Genomic DNA, 20,925 nt, shown 5'->3' with positions numbered 1-20,925 from the left:
GTGTCAGCTGAGACAACCCGAAAGCCCTGCAGTGCTGTGCAGCTAAACGAAGCATAGTGTGCGCAGCACAAGCAGCAGAATGCATTGGTGCTCCTTTGTCTACATGCGCTTTTGTAACTTCCACTGTTTATCCCACTATTCTTACTACTATGAAAAGAATGTGCCTTAAATTTAAGCGCGAACAGCTCGTTTGGTGAGCTTATAAGCTTTGCCTAATTTGTGTTCACTTTTGCCGACCTCAGCCAATCGCAGAGCTGGCGCATATGACTTCATAGGTTCTGTTGTGGGAAATGGCCACGCGACCCCCTACCTCGAGGTAGTGGGTCGCGTGGCCATTCCCTTTTTTCCTAATTATATAGCTTATTTGAGTGAAGTTTACGTTAAGAATGGCATCAAGATGGTTCTAACGAGGCAATCTTTTGAATGAACCAAACCTGTGTTTTGTCTGCATGACCCGTTTAAATAACTTAGTGGCGCACTAAACAGCACAAGTTTTGTTGAAAGCAGATCAAGATCATGCGATTCCCCCCATGGTTCGTTTGCAAAAGTTTACTTAGTCTCGGGAGCGTGGCACCGTGAACTAGAATGAGGGGGGGCCGGTCGTTTCACTGCCCCTAGTCTCTACTTCTCTACCAAGTCTGGTGATGGGACTTGAGTACGGGGGTGTTATAATTTCTCCAAGACTGAAAGCATTACACGTGTCAAAATTTTCATGGCTTGCTGATCAAGCAAATTAACTGCAGTTACAGCACGTTCAAAAGTTGCGTACTCTTAATAAAACAAAACTAGGACACGAAAGCAATACATTCGCAGGTAGGCCTTTTGTTCAACAATAGTGAGAGCTTTGAAAGGCAACAGTAAGGGTTCCCAGACAGCTTATCGAAAGCCGTTTTAGCAAACGCCATTTTATCGAATGTTGTTTTATCGAACCACCTACGTCCGTTTTATCGAAAGTGGGACTTTTCAACTTTTATTGTAATTTTTAGGTGTTTATTTTGTTTAACTGGCTGTTGCATTAACCTAATCTGCAGTTAGCTTCATTCTACGCGATCCGTTATTACGTGATCCAAAGCCTTGTCCTCCCCCGATTTTTCTAGTCACGTTGTTTGCACGTGACTCCTACTCGAACCATGCGGTCACACTGTTTGCATCTGGAGAAATATCGCGCCAAGAACTTCGGAAAGATTAGTGCTATATGAATGAGGAAAGTGAGGCCCCAGTAGAGGTGGTGGAGTCTAGGCAAACTCGTCACAAGTGGACGGACCCATCACAGCCAACTCTTCATAGGAGAACTCGTCAAGTAGGGAAAAAGGTCATAGGTTATCTCGCACTAGGGAATCTTGTAACCTAGGACAACTGGCCCATCGCTTCACAATTTACGTGTTTTGTTAATCATGCTCACATAAAAATACAGCATTTCGTATAATTCCCTACTTCTGCATCAACACTCTTTTGCCCCGCCCCTCCATCGATTCACCCAACCATACGTTGGCTTGGTGACCTTGAAGGAACACGCCAGGCCAGACAGCGCATTCTGTTGGTTTTTTGTGTGCTTTGTTCAGATAATCGCATGGGCAATATTAGATTTTGTTTGCTCATTCTCAATTTGTTTCAGTTTTACATTTTTATTTTTAGGTAATCGGGCAACGGCGCTTCACGATTTCTCCATTTTTGGTGTTGACGTCTTTTATCTTAGTGTTTTCTTACTCCTTATGATAAAAAGGTAAAAGAGCAGGGGCTGAAAACCTCAGACATGCTGGGGTGCAATGAGGGGGGGGGGGGGGGAGATGAGAACGAACCAACCTGTAGCATGGTGACTAATTTTGCAACTAACTTTTTTTTCGTCAGTTCTAACCAAGGCATTGAGAGCAGTAGGACAAGGCTTGGTAACCTCTTAGCAACTGAACTCAGTGCCCGTTAAAAATTAGGAATGCAAAAATTGGGAGAAACTTTTGCTAGCGTTCCAGTTAGGTTTTTGACATTGGACTCACAAGCACCAAGAAGTGCCTTAATTATGTAAAACATACGCGGCGAAATAATCAGATTAGATTATATACAAAAGCGGCGTATACAAAAAAGTACGAAGGATAGCGAGGCATCCTAGTCCATACGCCACAATGCCGTGATATCCTTCGGATCAGAGGGTGAAGTAGAGATACAAGGGGATTCGTTATGGCATAGCACCACCAGTGCAATGAACAGAACAAAATTTGTGGAGACAAATTTCGCACATCACAAAGGAAGACGAATAAAAGAAAACTATAAAGACTACAAATTCAGTTAACTAGACTCGCTGTGGAAAGATTTGCAAATTACATAGCAAAGAGGAAACTAAAAATCATACTGCAAGCTTTGTTACACAAAAATGCCGGAAAAACACTTTTGATAAAATGGCTTCGATAAAACGTCCGTCGAAAAAATGGCGTTCGATAAAACGGCTTCGATAAAACGGCGTTCGATATAACGGCATTCGATCCCGACAAAAAGTACTTCCCTGGCAAATCAATCAATGTTAGTTCCGGTGTTGATTAGTAATTGATTTGATGCAGGCTCTATTATCCAGGGGCTAGGAAGCAGCACGCACACACTGTGAATCATCGCCGGCACTTTATATATATGCTTTACTATGTTTCATCTGGCGCACCTCCATTGAACACCATAATCTGATCTCAACAATTTTAAGCTCGCCTGCTCTGTCGCCGTCACCGCGCAGTCGGAGCCAACCATAGAAACAAAACCAAACAAACACAGCCCTCGCGAGAGCAGCGGGAGAGAAAACTCGCCAGCTGTGGAGCCAGCAGACGGCTGATCGAACGGCTCCTCGCCGCGGGTTGCTCCAATGACGCCCTGGACTCCACCCACAGGACTTAGCTGTACCCACAGCTGTCCCCCGGTGCCGGTCTTAGGGCTGGCTGACCAGGGCCGGTGAAGAGAGGGCCCCAGCCAGCACTCTCCCTCCCCATCCTCTCCAACCGGCTTCGTCTTCCGTCCACGAAATGAAATGAGGGAGAGAAGGCCTATGTCCAAATCATCCAAAATTATCAAGCCTATTCCAGGAAACGTGGGCCCACAATTTGATTCTTCTTCTTTGGTGTGGTTTTTTGGCGCAAGGGCATCTAAGGCCAAGAGCGCCATTGCTATGATCAGGTTAAAATGTGTCGATGAAATGAGTGCTAATAGTGCATAAAATTACTTCGGTGTAAAGGGCCGGATCCAAAAGATGAGTGAGGAGCATGATGAGGCATGGAATGAGCTAACGGTGCATAGGGCCATGGTAAACAGTACACTACGGATGAACAAGGTAATGAGGTGGACGAGAATGCTACTTTCTAAAACAAACCTGTTTGAAAAAACCGATATCATTAAGGTACTCTAAAACTCTGCTGAAATCGAACACAGGACAATCTGATAAAAACATTGCAATGTGCCGTGGCATATTCTTACGGTACATTTCCGGGAAATAGCGTTTGCCTTCCGGTTCCATGGCCGAGCACTCAACCGAAACATGGAGGACGGAAAGACTCTCGCCACATCTGGCGCAGTTCGGTGGCTGGTCACCAGTCAGGAGGTAGGAATGCGTGCCATGTGTGTGTCCTATTCGTAGTCTGCATCGCCAGACCTCAAAGGCCCTGCTTTTTTCCCTGGCAGCTGATCGGCCAATTATAGGTTGTACCAAGTGAAGCTTCTCCGTCTCCGGCAGCCCTGGCTCTTGTGTAAATGGTTTAGACAGAGCACTGCCTATCCTTACACGAAATGTCCGATCACAGAGGTAGCTTTCAATTGTTTTTAGCATATTTCCTTGTATTCCAAGGGCACAAAGATCTCTCAGTACAGCAAACCGCCAAGTAGTATCATAGGCCTTTTCAAGGTCAACGAATACAGACAGAAAGTACTGTTTATGCACGAACGCATATCTTATTTGGGACTCCAAGCGCACAAGTTGGTCAAGCGTGGATTTTTGTTCTCGAAAGCCACAGTGGAATGGATCCAGGAGCCTGTTTGCTTCTAGAAAATGCATTAATCCCCGGTTGATCACTTTTTCAAATACTTTGCACAAACAACTAGTCAGAGCTATACCGTAGGTCTGTAACTCAAGGCACCACCTGGGTCCTTCCCCTCCTTCAATACTAGAACAACATGGCCTCTTTCAGCCTTGGAGGGATATATCCATTGTTCCAGATCCTATTAAAAAGTGATGGTAATGCAAGTTGAGTTTCTGGGTGCAAGTTGTTGATCATTTCATAGTGAATATTATCAGGTCCAGGTGCTGCTTTACCAAGTGTGTTTAGGCAAGCTTCGAACTCAGCAATAGAAAGCTCAGCATTATATGCCTCACTTGGAGGTGATTTACGATGAAGTTGCAGCTTTTCTTCCCTACGTTTCAATTTAAGAAACTTGGCTGAGTAGTGCGCTGCACTTGAAACTGATTCAAAGTATGCTCCCAGTGCATCCGCCTGATCATCCAGAGTGCCACCAGCATTATCAACTAGAGGGCGGGGGCAAGTCTGCTGCCCTTGCAGTTTGCGTATCCTATTCCATACTTTATTTTGGTCGGTGTAGGAGTTGATGCCCTCTATGTACTTCTCCCAACTCTCACTTTTTGCTATCCATCTCACTCTTCTTGATTGGGATTTGATGCGTTTGAAGTTTATGTAGTTTTCAGTCGTGGGAGAGTTACGGAAAAGGCGCCATGCTGCATTTTGTTTTTTCCTAGCACTTTGGCAGTCCTCATTCCACCAAGGAATCGGCTTTCTTTTTGGGTTACCAGAACTTTGTGGGATACATTCACTAGCGGCTTCAATTATGTGCTTTTCGATAAAGGAAAGTGCGCTGTCGATGTCCAGTGAATCTAGATAGTCACGTGCAAGACAGGTGAGCTGTCGAAACTTTTTCCAGTCAGCAGACCCCATCCTCCATCGTGGTACGCTGTTCTGCCCATGTGTCGACGCTACCTGTTCTTTCAGCACGATTGGAAAGTGGTCGCTTCCATAAGGGTCATCCAGGACGTGCCAGTCCAGTAGTGGGAAGAGAGTAGCAGTGCAGAGAGCTAAGTCAACTGATGAGGATGTTTTGTGGGTGGGACTAAAGTATGTGGGCTTCTTTTTGTTCAACACTAGTAATTTTTCTATCATTTGCCCTCTTGAATCGTAGTTTTCACAGCCCCAGAGAGGATGATGGGCATTGTGGTCTCCTGCTACAGTAGAATCTCGATGATACGAATCTCGCGGGAACGCGAAAAATATTCATATCATCCGAAATTCGTATGAACCAACACAGACCAAAAAATTGAGCGCTGAAAAAAGTTTTCGTTTATTTCTTTTCTTACTTTGGCGTGAACAAATCCGTGATTTTTTCTGCTTGTTTTTAACCCCCACGTCACAAAGCAGTCCTTGCTGGAGCGCGTAACGCTTCACCTAGCTTCGCGCTTGTCTCCTCACTCCCGGTATCCAAGCTCGCTACATGCCGCAACAGTCAAGCGTGAACCGCATGGTGCGTTTTTGCACGTGATTCGCACGCCTCGGCTTTGCGCGCGCTGTATTTTCACGGCCGCATTGACGATTTCGCACCCGCGGTATCTCCTACCTCGGTCAGAAAAAGACGCTGACGACTTGCGAAACGCTCGAGACAGCCCGCTGGCTCCGCCCGAGATGTTTAGGCTTAGCACTCCGGCAGATATCTTATGGGCGCTTTCACTAGTGGCGCGGATGGTGTTTTGTAGTACCGTTTTCGCCAACGCTATCAGCTCCTTTACTGCACAAGAAACTTTGTGCCTGCCTTGAGCGGCATTTTAAATAGCGGCTAGAAGCAGTCGCTCAAGCGGCCGTGCCACTTCGCGGCCGAAGCCGCCGCCATGTTGCCGCCGCCAGCCGCGGCGCGCTGCGCGCGAGAGGTTTCGCGGCGCGCATGGGGCGTGCGGGGCGCGTTTTCGCGAGCAGAAAACAACAGCCCAGCCATTTCTGGAGAAAGAAGAGTGACAAATGGGGAGAGAGAGCCATCACTTGCTTGTTCGGCAGTCGGGCGCCTTGCCGGCTCGTTCGTATCATCCGCCGGGCCGCGCAGGTCCGTTCATAACAGCCGAAATTTTTCCCATTGCAAACAATGCAATTTTGCCGGGACTTTTCAGAAATTCGTATCATCCCGAAATTCGTATCACCCAGAATCGTATCATCGAGATTCTACTGTACTATGTACGGCTCTGGGAGCTGGTCCATTAGATTTTCAAATTCAGATTTCTGTACTCGCTTGTCTGGGGGAATGTAAATGGAGTTATTAGTCGCTGCAACCATATAACTCTCACAGCTACAGCCTCTAGTTCAGTCCTGAGTTTAACTTCCTTAGCTGTGGTTGACCTTTGAAGGATAATAGCCACACCACCCGACGGTTGGTTGGTGTTTTGCCTGTCCTTTCTGTATGTGATGTACTGGGGTAAAAGGTTTGTGTGTTTGCTGCTTAAGTGGGTTTCTTGGAGACACACTGCCAGAGGTGCATGCTCCCAGAGCAGCTCTTTAACATCATCGAAGTTTTTCAGAAGCCCCCTGCAGTTCCACTGCAGTACACTACAAAAAGCCATTGCTAGTATTGAGACGTTTGTTACTAAAGACAGGCTCAGCTTGTTAGCTGCCAGAGCCTTTTCCAGTAGGAGACACCTTAGGAAGCTCTGCTTTTTTGATCAGTTCCTGGGAGTTCGTACGCTCCAGCGGTTTGTGGCGATCCTTCGGTGTGATTGACGTAGAGGATGGCTCACTTGTGTCCACAGCCTCCAAAGAAGGCTTCTTTGTTGACGATCTGAGACCTGGGGCCTTGGCTGGCCGCCGGTTCTCCTGTGCGGTTACGAATGTCTCAGTGGTGTTAGCTGTGCAGACCGCGAGGCTGCAGCTGACACATTGGCCGTTTTCGGGCCACCATTTCCTTGAGGTGCAGCAGGTGTCGCTGTTTGCACCTGGGGGGCTGAAGATGTCTCCTCAGGCCCTCTCAACGAGGTCCCTGATTGGACAGTTGCCGCACGTGGCGCCGCCCCCTGACGCGCCACGTCGGCGTATGCTATCTTATGCGTGATAGCAAGACGCCTGCGTGCTTCGGGGTAAGAGATGTTTTCTTTGACTTTCAACGCAATGATTTCTTTTTCTTTTTTACATTGCTGGCATGAGCGTGAGTATGCAGCATGGTCACCGCTGCAGTTGACACAGTGTGGTGGAGCAGTGCAGCTTTCCGACACATGGTCGGTTTTGCTGCATTTTGCACATGTCTGCTTACCCCTGCAACTCTGTGATCCGTGGCCAAATTTCTGACAAGTATAGCACCAGCGCGGGTTGGGGATGTAAGGTCCGAGTCGGATTTTCACGTAGCCAGCTACTACGGTCTCCGGGAGAACCGTTGTGGCAAAGGTGAGAACAATGTGCTTGGTGGGGATTTCTTTGTTTTCGCACCGGATGACTATCCGCTGGACTTTGATGACATTTTGCTCATGGAAGCCTTCAAGGAGTTCATTTTCAGTAAGGTCTAGGAGGTCTGCTCCACTTATAACACCACGCACGGTGTTCATGGAGCGGTGAGGACTGACAGTAACAGCGGTGTCACCAATTTTGTAAACTTTGAGGAGCTTGTCACATTGAGTCTTATCTTTAACTTCAATCAGCAGGTCGCCATTGGACATTTTTTGTGCCTTGTAGCCAGCCCCAATGAGGTTCGACAGACATTTGGACACAAGAAATGGTGACATCTTTCTCATTGTTGTGTTCTCATTTTCCAAGTGCATCACGTGAAAGCGTGGAAAACACTCTTGCCTCTTTGAAAGAAAAAATTCAAAGGTGGTTGCCTCGGTGCGCCCCCTTTTAAGAGAGTGATTCATGGAAAAGGGATTTGGAGATGCCATACAACAAGTATGTGTTCAGTGGCAAGGCCGGTCGCCCACCACCGAGCCCAACAAGGGAACGTGGCTTTTCCAGCACCTTGCCAGTATAACCCTATGCTTGAAATCAAAAGTGATGTCTTTGCGCAGGGTTAACCCTCGCCGCCTGGAGAAGCATGGAAGCAAAGAAGCAAGGAGACGACAGGACAGCGTTAGGAAAGAAAACAGGAAAGAATGGAGAGGACAGGAAAAGGCGACTGGCTGATTTCCCCAGGGCGGGTCCAATCCCGGGGTACCATCTGCAGGAAGCGGCCAAAGTGGCGTGTTGCCGCCACCAGGGGGCCATAAAGGTCCAAAACAACCCTGGCTTTGGCTCAGCCACCAGGATGCCCTTTTCAATGGACACAGCAAAGCGATGCACAGCTGGGGCGTGGGTGGGTCCAACCCACATGGGCTCGGGGTCCGCGGTGTCGCCACTACCGTCACCTTGAAACGCAAGGCGCCCCTGCGGGCCGCAGAGCAAAACTGTTCCACGACGGACAGAGAATGGCTACAAATCTTCCCCACAGCACTGCGTGTGTGGTGGATATGGACCACATGGCACGCTAACCTGGCTCAAGCGTCTCGGTAAGCCATCTGGCTGCCTGGCACACTGTGTTCTTATGCTGCAGCACTAATACTTTGCTGCGCACTGTCGGAAGGGGAGTGCAAGTGTAGCGGTTGGTGCCCTTTTTGAGCCCCCGTTTCTGCGCCACTTACTTCTCAAGCCACACATGCATGCAAGCAAGTTCCGAAGGAATGGCTGCCACCCTGCAGGAAAACTTGGGCTGATAGCCCCTCCTCTGACCCTGCATTCAGCAGGGGTAAGGTGAACTCCTTGAGGCTCAGCAGAACGACCCATTTGGTCAGTCAATCATTTGCGGGCTCAGGGAAGAGCCGAGGTACGAGAGGGACCACGGTGGCGAAGCCACTGTGCATTTGATAACAGCTGGTGTTGCTGCTGTTGGCGCAGAGCACAATGCAGCTGGAGTTGCTGCTAGTGTGTGTGGAAATGGATAGCACTTACAAAGTGAGATTCAGAATGGTGACAAAAAACAATCTTTTGTTGGTCATTTTTCATGATCTGGTTCCTGCGTCCTCCTTAAAAGGACAGAAGGAGATGGCTACGTTTAAATACATGCACATACGTCCTCTCTGTCAATTTATTCGTCCCTAACTTCAGAAGTCAGATGACTTGCAACTGTCTCGTTTTACGCGTGGAGATGTACTGGGACCCATCATCGCATCATCCTGCTTCCCACTAAAGTGATGAGCAGGCAATGATGATGACGATGACTGCAGTGTGTTCCAAATATACGCCTCGAGCGCGGCCTGTAGGGGCGCCACTGAAATCCCCCTAGCAGCACGTTTCGAAAGCAGGCGCGGGAGTCCCCGGCCCGCTCCCCCCTGTCACCGTTGCTTTTGGGGCTCATTCAAGACAGCGATTTACCGTTTGTCCGCGTTCGAAATACCGAATAACGTGGAGCAGGCACTCTGTTTGCAAGCCTGGTGTGTTCACGATAGTATAAACGTTTATGACGCAATCTTAGTGAGATCTATATGAGCGCCGGGCGTGTGTCACAGGCCGGCGTCCCGAAGCCAGCATTTGCATGCAGCTGATTGCAATTCCGCTGCCCTGAAATTTCGTGGCAGTGTCTCCGTAAGCAGTGTTTCCTCCGATGGTCATGTTGCGGTCATACACACTATGAATGATGTAAATCGACTTTGTGCACTTACAAAATCCAGCGGAGCACTGATACCTGACAGCACGCAAGTTACGCCTGCCAATATCACATATCGGATATTGATCAGTACCATGAACAAGCCAATGCGGCATAAATTTCACAAACATTGTACCAAAGAAGTACGATGGATAATGCAAAATTACACTCCGGAGTCGGCACCCGACGACAAATTTAATGCTGTGTCGTCTTGTCCCGAGGTGAGCGCTCGCAAAGATTCATCTGTTACATTTATCCTCCACGAGAAGCGCGAAGATGGGCTTATAGAGTAATCCACGTCCGTGACCAAACTCTTCTTCGAAACATCGTCATATGGCACAGGGAGACTGCAGAATCTAGCATAAACCGAAATCAGAGACCCTTATCAGATACGACACTCTTCTAACGAGCCCGTGTGTACGATTTCGGCGCACGTTAAGGATCTCCAGGTGGTCAAAATTAATCCGGAGCCCTCCACTACGGCGTGCCTCATCATCTCCGTTGCGTCGGCGCGTTGAACCCTGCAATAAATCAATCAACACTTCCAACGACACCTTGTATCGCTTGTGAACTGCCTACCCTGTATTCTTCAAAAAATGCGTCCGCCGAGTGATCAGCCGTTCGTTGAAGGCGAAAAACAAACGAAAAGTGGACACGCAGTTTGTGTGTGTGGCTACTAAAACGTTCATTCGTTGATTTCGCTCTGCATTTGTAAACAACGATAGATGAGCGTCCTCCTTCTCACCCCCCCTCCCCCCCCCCCCCCTCCTTTCCATGCCTAGCGAAATATCAGTGCATTTCGCATCTAGTTGGTCTGGTGAATACTAACTTGCTCAAACAAACCTCTTTAGCATTTCAGAAGCTCCACTCATTTTTTTTTTTATTCCCCTACGACTATTCTATTTATTCCTGGCTTGCAGACCTTTCATTTTACCGTGGTTTCATTAACATATACCTTGGTTCTTACAATAAGGCATGAGTGGGCACATATCTGACAATGCACAGGCTTTGAGTGTACTTAACATTTTCGTGTGGCTTATATTCCCATAAAAGGAACAAGTTTTTGTCAGCTATTGGGTTATCACATCCCCGAAACATACTTTTCTACGACGTACATATTCGAAGCAAAGATGCATTTGTTTGCGCTGCAAAATGAACCAACCTCTTACAGTGCCAATATCAGGTCTAAATGAGGCGATCACTTGTGCTGACGTGTTCGAAGGTGACAGCGGTGATATGCTGCTGCCGTCGCCGGCGCCCGCAAGAGCGGCCAAGAAGCGCGCAGAACCGCCTCCCCGGGTAGCTCTTGTTGGCTTTAGAGCGCTCTACCAAGACGCAGCTGTTTTTTTTTTAAGTGCCCTAAACGTGCAGTTAGCTTACAAACGTCACCATAACAAGTTTTTTAGTGCGCGGAAAGGCAAAGAGAAGCGAAAGAGAACCAAAACACTGCATGACCACCTATCAGCCACGCAGCGCTAATCCCGCAAACGCCGCGGAGAAGCGGCGGCAGGCGGCGCAGCAATCGCGAATCTCGAGGCATATATCTACGGTCAAGATTTATTTTTGCACAGAGACAGGCATGCACCCCTTCCATGATAAATACAAGGAGAGACCAGTGCTGACTAGCAAATGAGCACGACTTTGTTCAACTCTAGAAAGGAAAAAACAAATTCACACACTCGTGTGTCAAGTGCGAAAGCGTTTGTGTGCATGGGTGTGTTGAAATCGCAGCCCAATGGAAATGGGAGAATCGGCCATAAGCCTCCGACTGAAGCTTTCGTTGTCACTGGCCAGTCCCTTTGATTGTGTATGTTGTTAGGCCAATATTCAGCCTATGCGGTACATACCGTAAAAACCCACGTATAATACGAACCCGAATATAATACGAGGTAATATTTTAGGGATGCAAAATTGGAAAAAAAAAATTTATTGGTTCATATCCTCGCGGCGCGGTGTTAGTTTACCCGCGCGGTGTTCACGCTCGTATCACACAAGTGAGAATAAGTCCCCGCAGTTCAATCACTGTCATGCGTGGCCTGTCAATCACTGTTTACGTGGCCCCGACATACTCGTACTCCACTGCTGAGAACTTCCCAAAGCGTGATTCACAAGAGCGCATGCGTGTTGCCGAACCAAACGCTTATCCATAAACAAAGAAATGGGTGGCTAGCACTGGCTAGGGCTAGAATTGGATAGCCACGTAGCAACGAAGCCAAGCCGCAGCCCCGAGCAATACCGAAACCATAACATGAAGCGGAACGTTGGAATTTTTGTTGTAATTTTAGTTTGGATCCGCATATAGTACGAGGCTGATATCTAGGACGCTAATATTTAGAAAAAAACCTCGTATTATACGCGGGTATTTACGGTAACCTCAACATGGCCTAATAGCGCAACAAAGCAACGTCACTTCACCCTCGGGCTGTCGCACGCCCGATGGGGATGTCAGGCCAGCCCCACACATCCCATCTCCACCCAGTGCCGTCAAGCTGGTTCGCTTGGAAGGCTGCTCCTCTTCTCTTTGCCAACTGCGAAAACAGCTCTGCTAGTCAGCCTCACTCGCCCAAGGGCTGTTGGCGTGAATGGCGTGGATTGAGGTTCCAGCAGTGCTGCTGATATTTTAGCGTCAAGACCAGTAATTTCTTTTTGCTGACTAATGTGCACTTAAGTCACTTTCACGCCTTCCTTTTGCAAAGAGGTGTTTTGCAATCTTTTAGAGCAGTTTAGGGGTGGTCCGTGGCGTATCAACTCATTTAGTTAGCATTCTGTATTGCATCACAAGGGCCTGGCTTGCACCTGTCTGAGAAGAGAATTTCGCTTCAGCACCACACGGTGCGCTGCAGTAAATGGGGACGCCAGGCCAGCCCATACTCGCATTCACAGCCAACGCCCACCCACATGTGCAGCCACACAATGCTTCGCAGTTGCCTATACGGACATTAGGCCGGTGCATACTTGCATTCATTGCCAACTGGATTTTTGGTGCCATCACAGTCACACCGCCAACGGCAAACTTTCTTAGATCAGGTCATACAGTGCTACCTTGCTAAAAAAGGGCACGTTGCAAGCAATTTTCCCACCCAGGGCTCCAACTTGACACGTTGCCCTGTGTGGTTCTTGAGAAACGGCCATTGGAGAGGTGCGGGATGACAGAGGACCCCGGCTAGCTTCGCTAGAGAAAGTGCTACCTGCCATACTCTAGCCCCGGCTGAATACAAAGGCTCACGCGCGGGTTCGAGTACTCACATGCGGTAGACAAACTCCGGCAATCCAAGCAAGGCTTCATTGCCTGGCAAATACAGGGTCACGACTGTCACCCGTGGGGAGACGAGGGCTCCATTCGCTTGCTCTAGCTGCGGGGACTTGGACTCTGATATCTGTCATCGCAGCCACGGGAAGGGGCTTCTCTCGCCCCCCTTTGTCAGGACCAAATCTCCGAGCAGAGTCCCGGCGGAATGCTCGAATGTGCTGCTCGTTGGCTCGGGGGGAGAAGAGGTCTCCCCCCCCAGTCGAGGAGAGGGCGCCATGGAGGACAGCGACAAGCCGTCCTCGCGCAGATGTTCACAGCGAGCTGGTTTGGCATGTCGCATGGGGTCACGAAAAGGACCCGACTCATGTGACGCACCGGCTGGACAAAATGGCGGCTCCCGGCTCGCCAAAACATGTGCGGATAAGGTGCAGGGAAACAAGGGTCTCCAGAGGGCAGCGTGACACGTTAGCAGGCAGCCTCTGCCACTACATCCGAGCATGAGAGAGAACGCGTGTTGCGGGGCTCACCTGTGCCAACTGGCCCTCGAGGAGGGAGATCTTGGCCGCCGCCTGGAAGTCGGAAAAGCGCAGGCAGTAGCTGATCACCGAGCTCGGCTCGTAGCTGCCCCGGAAGGCCTGCAGGGGGGAGAAGAGAGCAGCTCTTTGTTTGGGCAGGAAAAGCAGGAGGGGGGGCACTGTTGCGGGGTTCCCACACAAACCAAACACTTATAACCCGGAAAGTTGAGGAGCGCGCACGGAATGGAGAATGGATAGCAGGACAACTCTTCAGTACACACCAATTAGCCCAACTTCCAGTGTTACTCCTTCACGCCCTATGTAGAAAACCCAGGAGAATAAGCGAAGAAGAAGAAGTCACCACATGCACGTTCCAGTTCTAGTCATCATCATGCTTTTCTAGAATAAATATGTGTTCGTCGCAACGTCGCCACGGCCTCTGCGATTCCTTCATCTCAATGGTGCCGTGACCAGGATTCGTGGAAGACTACGTCATCGACGCTGCCAGCCACCTCAGCGTCAACGGGCTGGCTGCAATTTAACGTTGATCGGACAAGCGTCGCTGGAAGGATCAAGGCCGTGGAGCAGCATCGCAGAATCACGACAACAGGCGAGTCCTCAGTGCGGTATTCCGTGGAAACATGAACAGAGACATACTCGTGAAGAAGCACAAAGCGCTGCGAGGGCAGGCTACCACCCTTGTTAATGAGGTTGATCAGAAGCTTGTGACACAGGTAGACCGGAGTGCGCTGGTAACGCTACGTAACCAAGTGACAAGAATCTCGGAGGCTCTAAAGCAAGTGGACAGCCAAATAGAGCAAGTAGAAAATGCAGAAGCCGAGTTTGAAAGAGTGCTCGAATATGAAATGAAGATAGAAGAGACCTTATCCAAGATTGACTTGAAACTCGAGGAATACGAGCAGAGTTCTCGCACAGCCTATCGTGCTCAAGAAAATAATGCCAATATTGACATGCAAGGTACTAACCGCACGGAACCAAGTGACATGGTGAAGCTACCAAGACCCGAAAGGATCAAGTCTGACGGAACCAGGAAGCTATGGCCCCGGTTTTGGAATTCATTTGAGACGACAATACACAGCAGAGAGAGCATGCCAAAGACGCAGAGATTTAACTACTTGCTGGCATCGCTAACAAGTTGAAGGGTTGCAGTTCTCAGAAGAAAACTATGACCACGCTGTAGAACTGCTGCGGGAAGCCTTCGGCAAAGAGGAGAATCTGTGAGAGGTTTACATGAAGGAGCTTACAAGTCTCGAAGCTGTCAAGAGCAAGAAAGGCTTAGCGGGAGCCAAGCGACTTTATAACAAGGTACAAATCAACAAACGAGGACTCGAATCATTGGGAGTAAAACTGGAAAGCTACGCGCCAATGCTACTGACATTGATCAAGAAAGCTTTGCCTTCCGATATGATAGTGGACTTCAAGATGAAGGAAGCCACCAAAAAACAAACAACATTACGGGATCATCGCTATCTGCATCAGACGCCAGTGTTCAAACAATCCAGAGACTGTTTGATTTTCTGCGAATTCACATCAGCAGCAGAGTAGGAGAATTTGACGACCGAAGCAACAACCAAGCGGAAGACCATCGCGCACCCAGGACGAACGTCAGACCTACGTGCAGGACGTCAAGTTTCCAGAGCATCGCAAGCAAAAAGTGCGTATTCTGTGGAAAATAAGGACATTATGCAGAAGACTGAATGAAAAGAAGGCTGTGCTTCAACGGGAAAACCGATGTTTCCGATGCGCTAGACCAAACCATACAGCGCGAATTTGCCGAGCCAACGTTCGCTGCAAGACCAGCAAATGAAGACACGCTACTTCAATGTCCTGTCCCAGAAAACGCGACCACGATGGGAGCGATGCAGAAACGATGCGTAAGGACCAGGAAGAGACAAGCCAAGCTGCATCCAGTCGGTCGTGCAATATGCACACTCAACAGACAAACATCTCTTCGTGTATCTTGCTACAAACTGCTCTCTCTTGGACGGAAGGGCAGAAACCTGGCAACAATGCAAGAATAATGCTTGACCCCGGGAGCCAACGATCCTTCATTCTTCAAAGCTTGTCGCAAAAACTAGGATGCAAGGAGAAAAGGATGGAGAGGCGTTGGGTCGTTCGGTGGCGGCAAGAAAGAAATGGAAATGAGGGTTGTGGAGGTGAAAATTAAGAGGCATCCATCCGAAGAGGAGATTATAAGCGATGCACTGGAAATAGACATGATCTCTACAGACCCGTTGCCATCACCACCAAAGAGAGTAGTGCAGGAAGTGAAAGCTCTAGGACTGACATTGGCAGATGACCTGACGCAGTATCACAAGACAAGGGCCCCATTAACAACGTCGTTGCTCGTCGGAGCGGATTATTATTGGGCGATCATTACGGGAAGAACACAACGGCTTCAAGAGGAAGTACCTAATGGCCGCGGAAATGATTTTAGGGTGGACGTTACATGGGCCAACACAAGTTCGAGCCCAACCAATGAATTCGCCAACAGTGAGGGTACTGAAGGTAACCACTACGAATGAAGACATAAACGAAGAAGTAAAAAGGTTTTTGGAGCTACAATCAATAGGCGTCAGCGACAACATAGCTCGCACCAAGACAACAGACAACGATGGAGTACATACGTACATCAAAGACACCATGGCTTTCCAGGACGGACGTTACGAAGTCAGGCTTCCTTGGAAGGAACACATCACGTTGGACGAAAACAAGTCGGTCGCCGAAAAGAGACTTTTACAAGTAACCAAAAAACTACTTAATTAAGGACCCCAAAAATCTTCAAGCATACGATAAGGCAATACGAGAGTATATAGAATCAGGTATAGTTGAGAAAGTGAGCACGGAAGAAGACAAAAAAAGGAAAAACTTCGTTTACTACATGCCACATCAGGCTGTGATTTGTGGGGATCCGCTTGATCCCCGTTCCTCCTCCCGCGAGCGCGATGTTCGAACGAGCGCGCTTTCCCGCGCACGTGACGTCACCTCGCGGGCCGACGCGCCGGCGGGCACCGACTGTCCCGCCACCGCTGTCACTCCTCCTCGCCCGGGAACCTGCCTCCTCTCCTCCGCGCCTTATAAACGCGACGCGCACGTTTCGCGGGTCTCTCTGGATGGAGGATAGAGTATAGGGAATGCGAGGGATCGCGGCTCGTATCGTACCCTCGTCGCCACCCGTCCGGAGCGGGGCCCATGACCCCAATCGGACGCGCGAGGTGGGCTACCCCCGCCTCGCCGGCAGCCCCGTGTCGCCTCAGCCGTTGCGGCCCGCTCGAGCCCGGCCTTGAGGCGCGCATCGGTACAGTGTAGTTCTTAACCCGGCCTTGGCGTTATTATGCACTGTACAACTCGGCCAATAAACCCCCTGGTTCGTCCTGGCCCCCTTGGAGCCTGTCGTCGCCTGTGTTGGTGAGTCGAACCCGTCGCGGCGTCTCCCTCGTGGACGCCGCGAACCTCTCTGGGGCATTTTGGATGGGTCAGTTCCGGGCGAAGGGGGAACACCCTGAACCCCACTTAGGCCCACAAGGGACCATCGAGCCCAAATTGGCGCTCAACGTCACTAACGAGGCTAGCCGGGGTGGTTTGCTATCCCGTAGCTAGACCCATTATGCCCACAGACTAAAAAAGACAGAGCGGCAACCAAGATTGAAATCGTGTTTGATGCATCTGCGAGTCACACGGCAGGTCGGTCATTGAATGACAACTTAGAGACTGGACCAAACCTTAACCCTGACATCGCATCCCTATTGATGAATTTCAGGCAACACAAAATAGTGATGGCTGCAGACGTGGAGAAAGCTTTTCTTCAAATAGCCATCCACGAAGACGATCGGGACGCACTTCGTTTCTTGTGGTGGAAGGAGCTACCGAACAAAGGCTCGGAGCTCCCGACAGCTGAGACTTGGAGGATGAAGAGAGTTACATTCGGCACGAAGCCCAGTAAGTTTTCTGTTAGCTGCAACGATTCATCATCATCCAGATGCAGCAAGAAAAAAGTTCCCAAACACAGTGGGTGAACTAAAGAAAGGAATTTACGTGGATGATGTGTAGCTAGGGGCTGAAGATATGTCAACAGCAGGAACCATGTACAACGAACCATGTACAAGTATATTTGCTGCAGCCGGAATGAATTCAAGGAAGTGGACATATAGCGATCCAACCCTACGAAGTGTCTTTGGCAAGGAAGGGGAAGACCTAGACCGGCAACTGAGACAAGAAGGAAAAACTAAAGTGCTGGGAATGAAGTGGAATTTCATAGAGGACCAAATTACCTTTCCTAGCACGGCCTGGCATTCGGAGATGGATGTCGCAGAGATAACAAAAGCGCGTCAGCTTTTACGAGCCACTGCCAGATTGTACAATCCCCTAGGACTATTGACACCCTTTTCCGTACGAGCAAAGCTTCAATTACAGAATGTTTGGAAAGACTCATTCACTTGGGATGATCCTTTACCCGACGAATATCGAACAGCTTGTACGGAGTGGATTTCAGAGCTAGAGGTGCTGGATGGGTTTTCGTTACCAAGATGCTCACACTCCTGTGGAAAAGCGGAAGAGTTATCGACTCTGCACGTATTTTCTGATGCAAGCCCAAGAGCACACGGAGCAGCGGCATATCTTGTGACCACATACACTGATGGAAGCTTCTAATGGGTAAAGGAAGAGCTGCACCGCTTAAGGACGTAACACTCGCAAGAGTAGAACTTCTGGCAGCCATGGTCGCAGCACGGTTAGCCAAATACATCGTGGACAACTTTGTCGGAAAAATCAAAGACGTCAAGTTCTGGACAGACTCACAATTAGTGCTTCGCTGGGTCAAATCAAGCAAAATCAAGGACATTTTCGTTAAAAATCGAGTAAATGAAATCAAGAGGAAATCAAGTTCAAACCAATGGGGCTGCGTAAAAAGTGAGGAAAACCCTGCCGACCTGATGACGAGAGGGATAAAAATGAAACAACTGCTTGCATCAGAAGCCTGGTGGAAAGGTCCAGTTTGGCTTGTAGGATCTCGTGAGGGACCAGCATATGAAGTACAGATAAAGAATGTGGAAGAAAAGGATGTCGCGAACATGGAGCATTCTATGCTTACGTCAGTCGTGCGATAATCAAGAAGAAGTTATTGACGTGAGCAGGTTCGGATCTTGTACTAAGGCACTAAAGATCACCGCATGGGTGCTACCCTATGCTGAGAAGCTACGAAAGAATAAAACATCAAGTTCTATAACAGCAGAAGAACTCAACGAAGCGGAATTATTTTTCATCAGGCAAGAGCAAAAAGAACTCATGCGTCCAGGCGAGATGGTCAGGAATGGCACGACGGAAAGGAAAGGCACATCCCAATCACATGGAATCGGAATTTTCACGGACACTGAAGGTGTGATCAGAGTGAAAGGACGGCTGGAGCGAAGCGGCATGAGTTTCAATGAGAAACACCCAATCGTACTGCTGAAAAACAGTAAGCTTTCTGAGCTTTTGGTAGGACATGTGCATCCTCAGACAATGCACGGCGGCGTCTGTGTAATGCTGACCAGTTTACGAACAAAGTTTTGGGTAGTTCAAGGCCGACAGTTAGTCCAAATGATCATTAGGAGATGCACTACATGCAGGAGGTTCAGCGCTCGACCGATGACTCAGGAAATGGCGCCATTGCCAGCTGACAGAATCACCCTATCAACTCCTTTTGAAGCCACAGGAGACGATTTCACTGGACCACTGTAGGCTAAAGAGGAAATGATTGATTGTAGGGTTTAACGCGCCGACGCAACGCAGGCGATGAGGCGCGCCGTAGTGGAGGGCTCCGGATTAATTTTGACCACCTGGGGATCTTTATCGTGCGCCGAAATCTCGTACACACGGGCGTTTTTGCTTTTCGCCTCCATCAGAAAAGCGGCCGCCGCGGCCGGGAATCGAACCCGCGACCTCGTGCTCAGCAGCGCAACGCCTGGCTAAAGAGGAAAGAGGACACACTGAGCAAAAGATGTACATTTCATTTTCACGTGTGCGGTGACGCAAGCTGATGAAGAGCACATCCTCTGAGTGCTTTATACACGCTTTTAGGAGATTCGTGGCCAGAAGGGGCATGTGCAAGACCATCTACAGCGATAATGCCAGATCATTCAAAAGGCCAGAAAAAGAAATCAACAAAATACTGAGGATGGAGGACAATAAAGTGCGTCTATTCCCAACGAAGATTCAGATCAAGTGGAAGTACATAGCCGAGTTAGCACCCTGGTGGGGCGGTTTTTATGAAAGACTGATAAGAAGTTTTACGTCAGTCATCAGAAAGACCATTGGAAGACGGCTTATGACAGAAGACCAACTCCAGACAATCGTTGTGGAAGCTGAAGGGGTACTCAACAACAGAACGCTCACATATGTATACGACGACCCAAACGAACCACTGCCAATTACCCCGGCCGACGTCATAGGCGGTAGACAGAGACTTCATCAAGACCCCACAGCCGCCGAAACATGCCTATGAGCTTTTTGGAAGAACTCCCGGGAAAGAACAGCAGCGTGGTGGGAAAGATAGCAGCAGGAATGCCTAGCAGAATTAAGAAGCGCAAGCTCGAAGTCGTCAACCAACACAACAATTAAGGAAGGGGACACAGTTTTACTAGGGGACAAGCCACACCGAGCCCATTGGAAGCTGTGCTAAGTGGAGTAGATATCTCCAGGCAGGGACGGCCTAGTCAGGGCATGTTTGCTGAAGACACCTGACCGGCAGTTAATCAGGAGACCGGTACAGCTTTTGTACCCCATGGAGGGATGCTGCAATTGCATCTCGCAGGCGGCAAGATGCAGAAAACCAAGGAGAAGAAGTGACGAAGAAGAAGTGACGAAGTCACCACATGCATGTTCCAGTTCTAGTCATCATCATGCTTTTCTAGAATAAGTATGCGTTCGTCACAACGTTGCCATGGCCTCTGCATTTCCTTCGTCTCACCCTACCCACAAACAATCTCACACCACTTCCCAGACTTAGTCATCAACCAGTACTGTGTTTCCCGCTCGGACGCTCTCTTCATATGCCCCATGGCAGCCTCGGCTCAAGCTTCTTTTCGTGCAGAACAAAGGAGAAAAAGAAATACGGGCAAAATGGATTCACATGCTGCACAATATGAGGAGAGAATGGGAGAACCAAGAATGGCAAAATGCGAGAGAGTTTCTGCATGAGTTATTATCTTAGAGAAACATACTATAACACACACAAAAACACAGCCACAAGCTATGTGCCAGAGAAAGGCAATTCTGTTTCCCTTGCCAGGGTTCGCGACGAATGAACGAACGAGCGAGCGCGTTCTCTCTCTCTCTCTCTCTCTCTCTCTCACTCTCACTCACTCACTCACTCACACTCACACTCACACTCACACTCACACTCACACTCACACTCACACTCACACACACACACACACACACCACATCGTGACCCTCCCGACTCAAGTGTCCCCTGCCTCCCCGTGAACCTAGTGCCCTCTCTCGGCGCTCCACAGCACTACTTGCTCCTGACACCATGCCGTGTAAAGACAC

General features: G+C 49.1%; 1 protein-coding gene across 2 annotated transcripts in view; it reads right to left on the bottom strand.

Annotated features, from left to right (window-relative positions):
- LOC144158215 (uncharacterized) overlaps positions 1–20,925 on the bottom strand; it is a 154,858-nt gene that overhangs the window by 46,960 nt on the left and 86,973 nt on the right. The window contains exons 27-28 of one of the 2 annotated variants that reach the window (XM_077688914.1): positions 13,387–13,494; positions 11,983–12,137 (exon numbers count right to left, since the gene is read on the bottom strand). In XM_077688914.1, the coding sequence (XP_077545040.1) occupies positions 12,021–12,137; positions 13,387–13,494 (225 nt within the window). In that variant the 3' untranslated portion in view covers positions 11,983–12,020. Of the gene's footprint in view, positions 1–11,982; positions 12,138–13,386; positions 13,495–20,925 lie in introns of those variants that run through there. The other variant, XM_077688913.1, reaches the window with a different exon arrangement.

This window comes from Haemaphysalis longicornis, unplaced genomic scaffold (assembly GCF_048455015.1).
Source record: "Haemaphysalis longicornis isolate Haplotype H1 unplaced genomic scaffold, Haemaphysalis longicornis Haplotype H1 scaffold_10, whole genome shotgun sequence".
NCBI classification, from domain to species: Eukaryota; Metazoa; Arthropoda; class Arachnida; order Ixodida; family Ixodidae; genus Haemaphysalis; species Haemaphysalis longicornis.
This window is presented reverse-complemented; position numbering and strand designations above follow the sequence as displayed.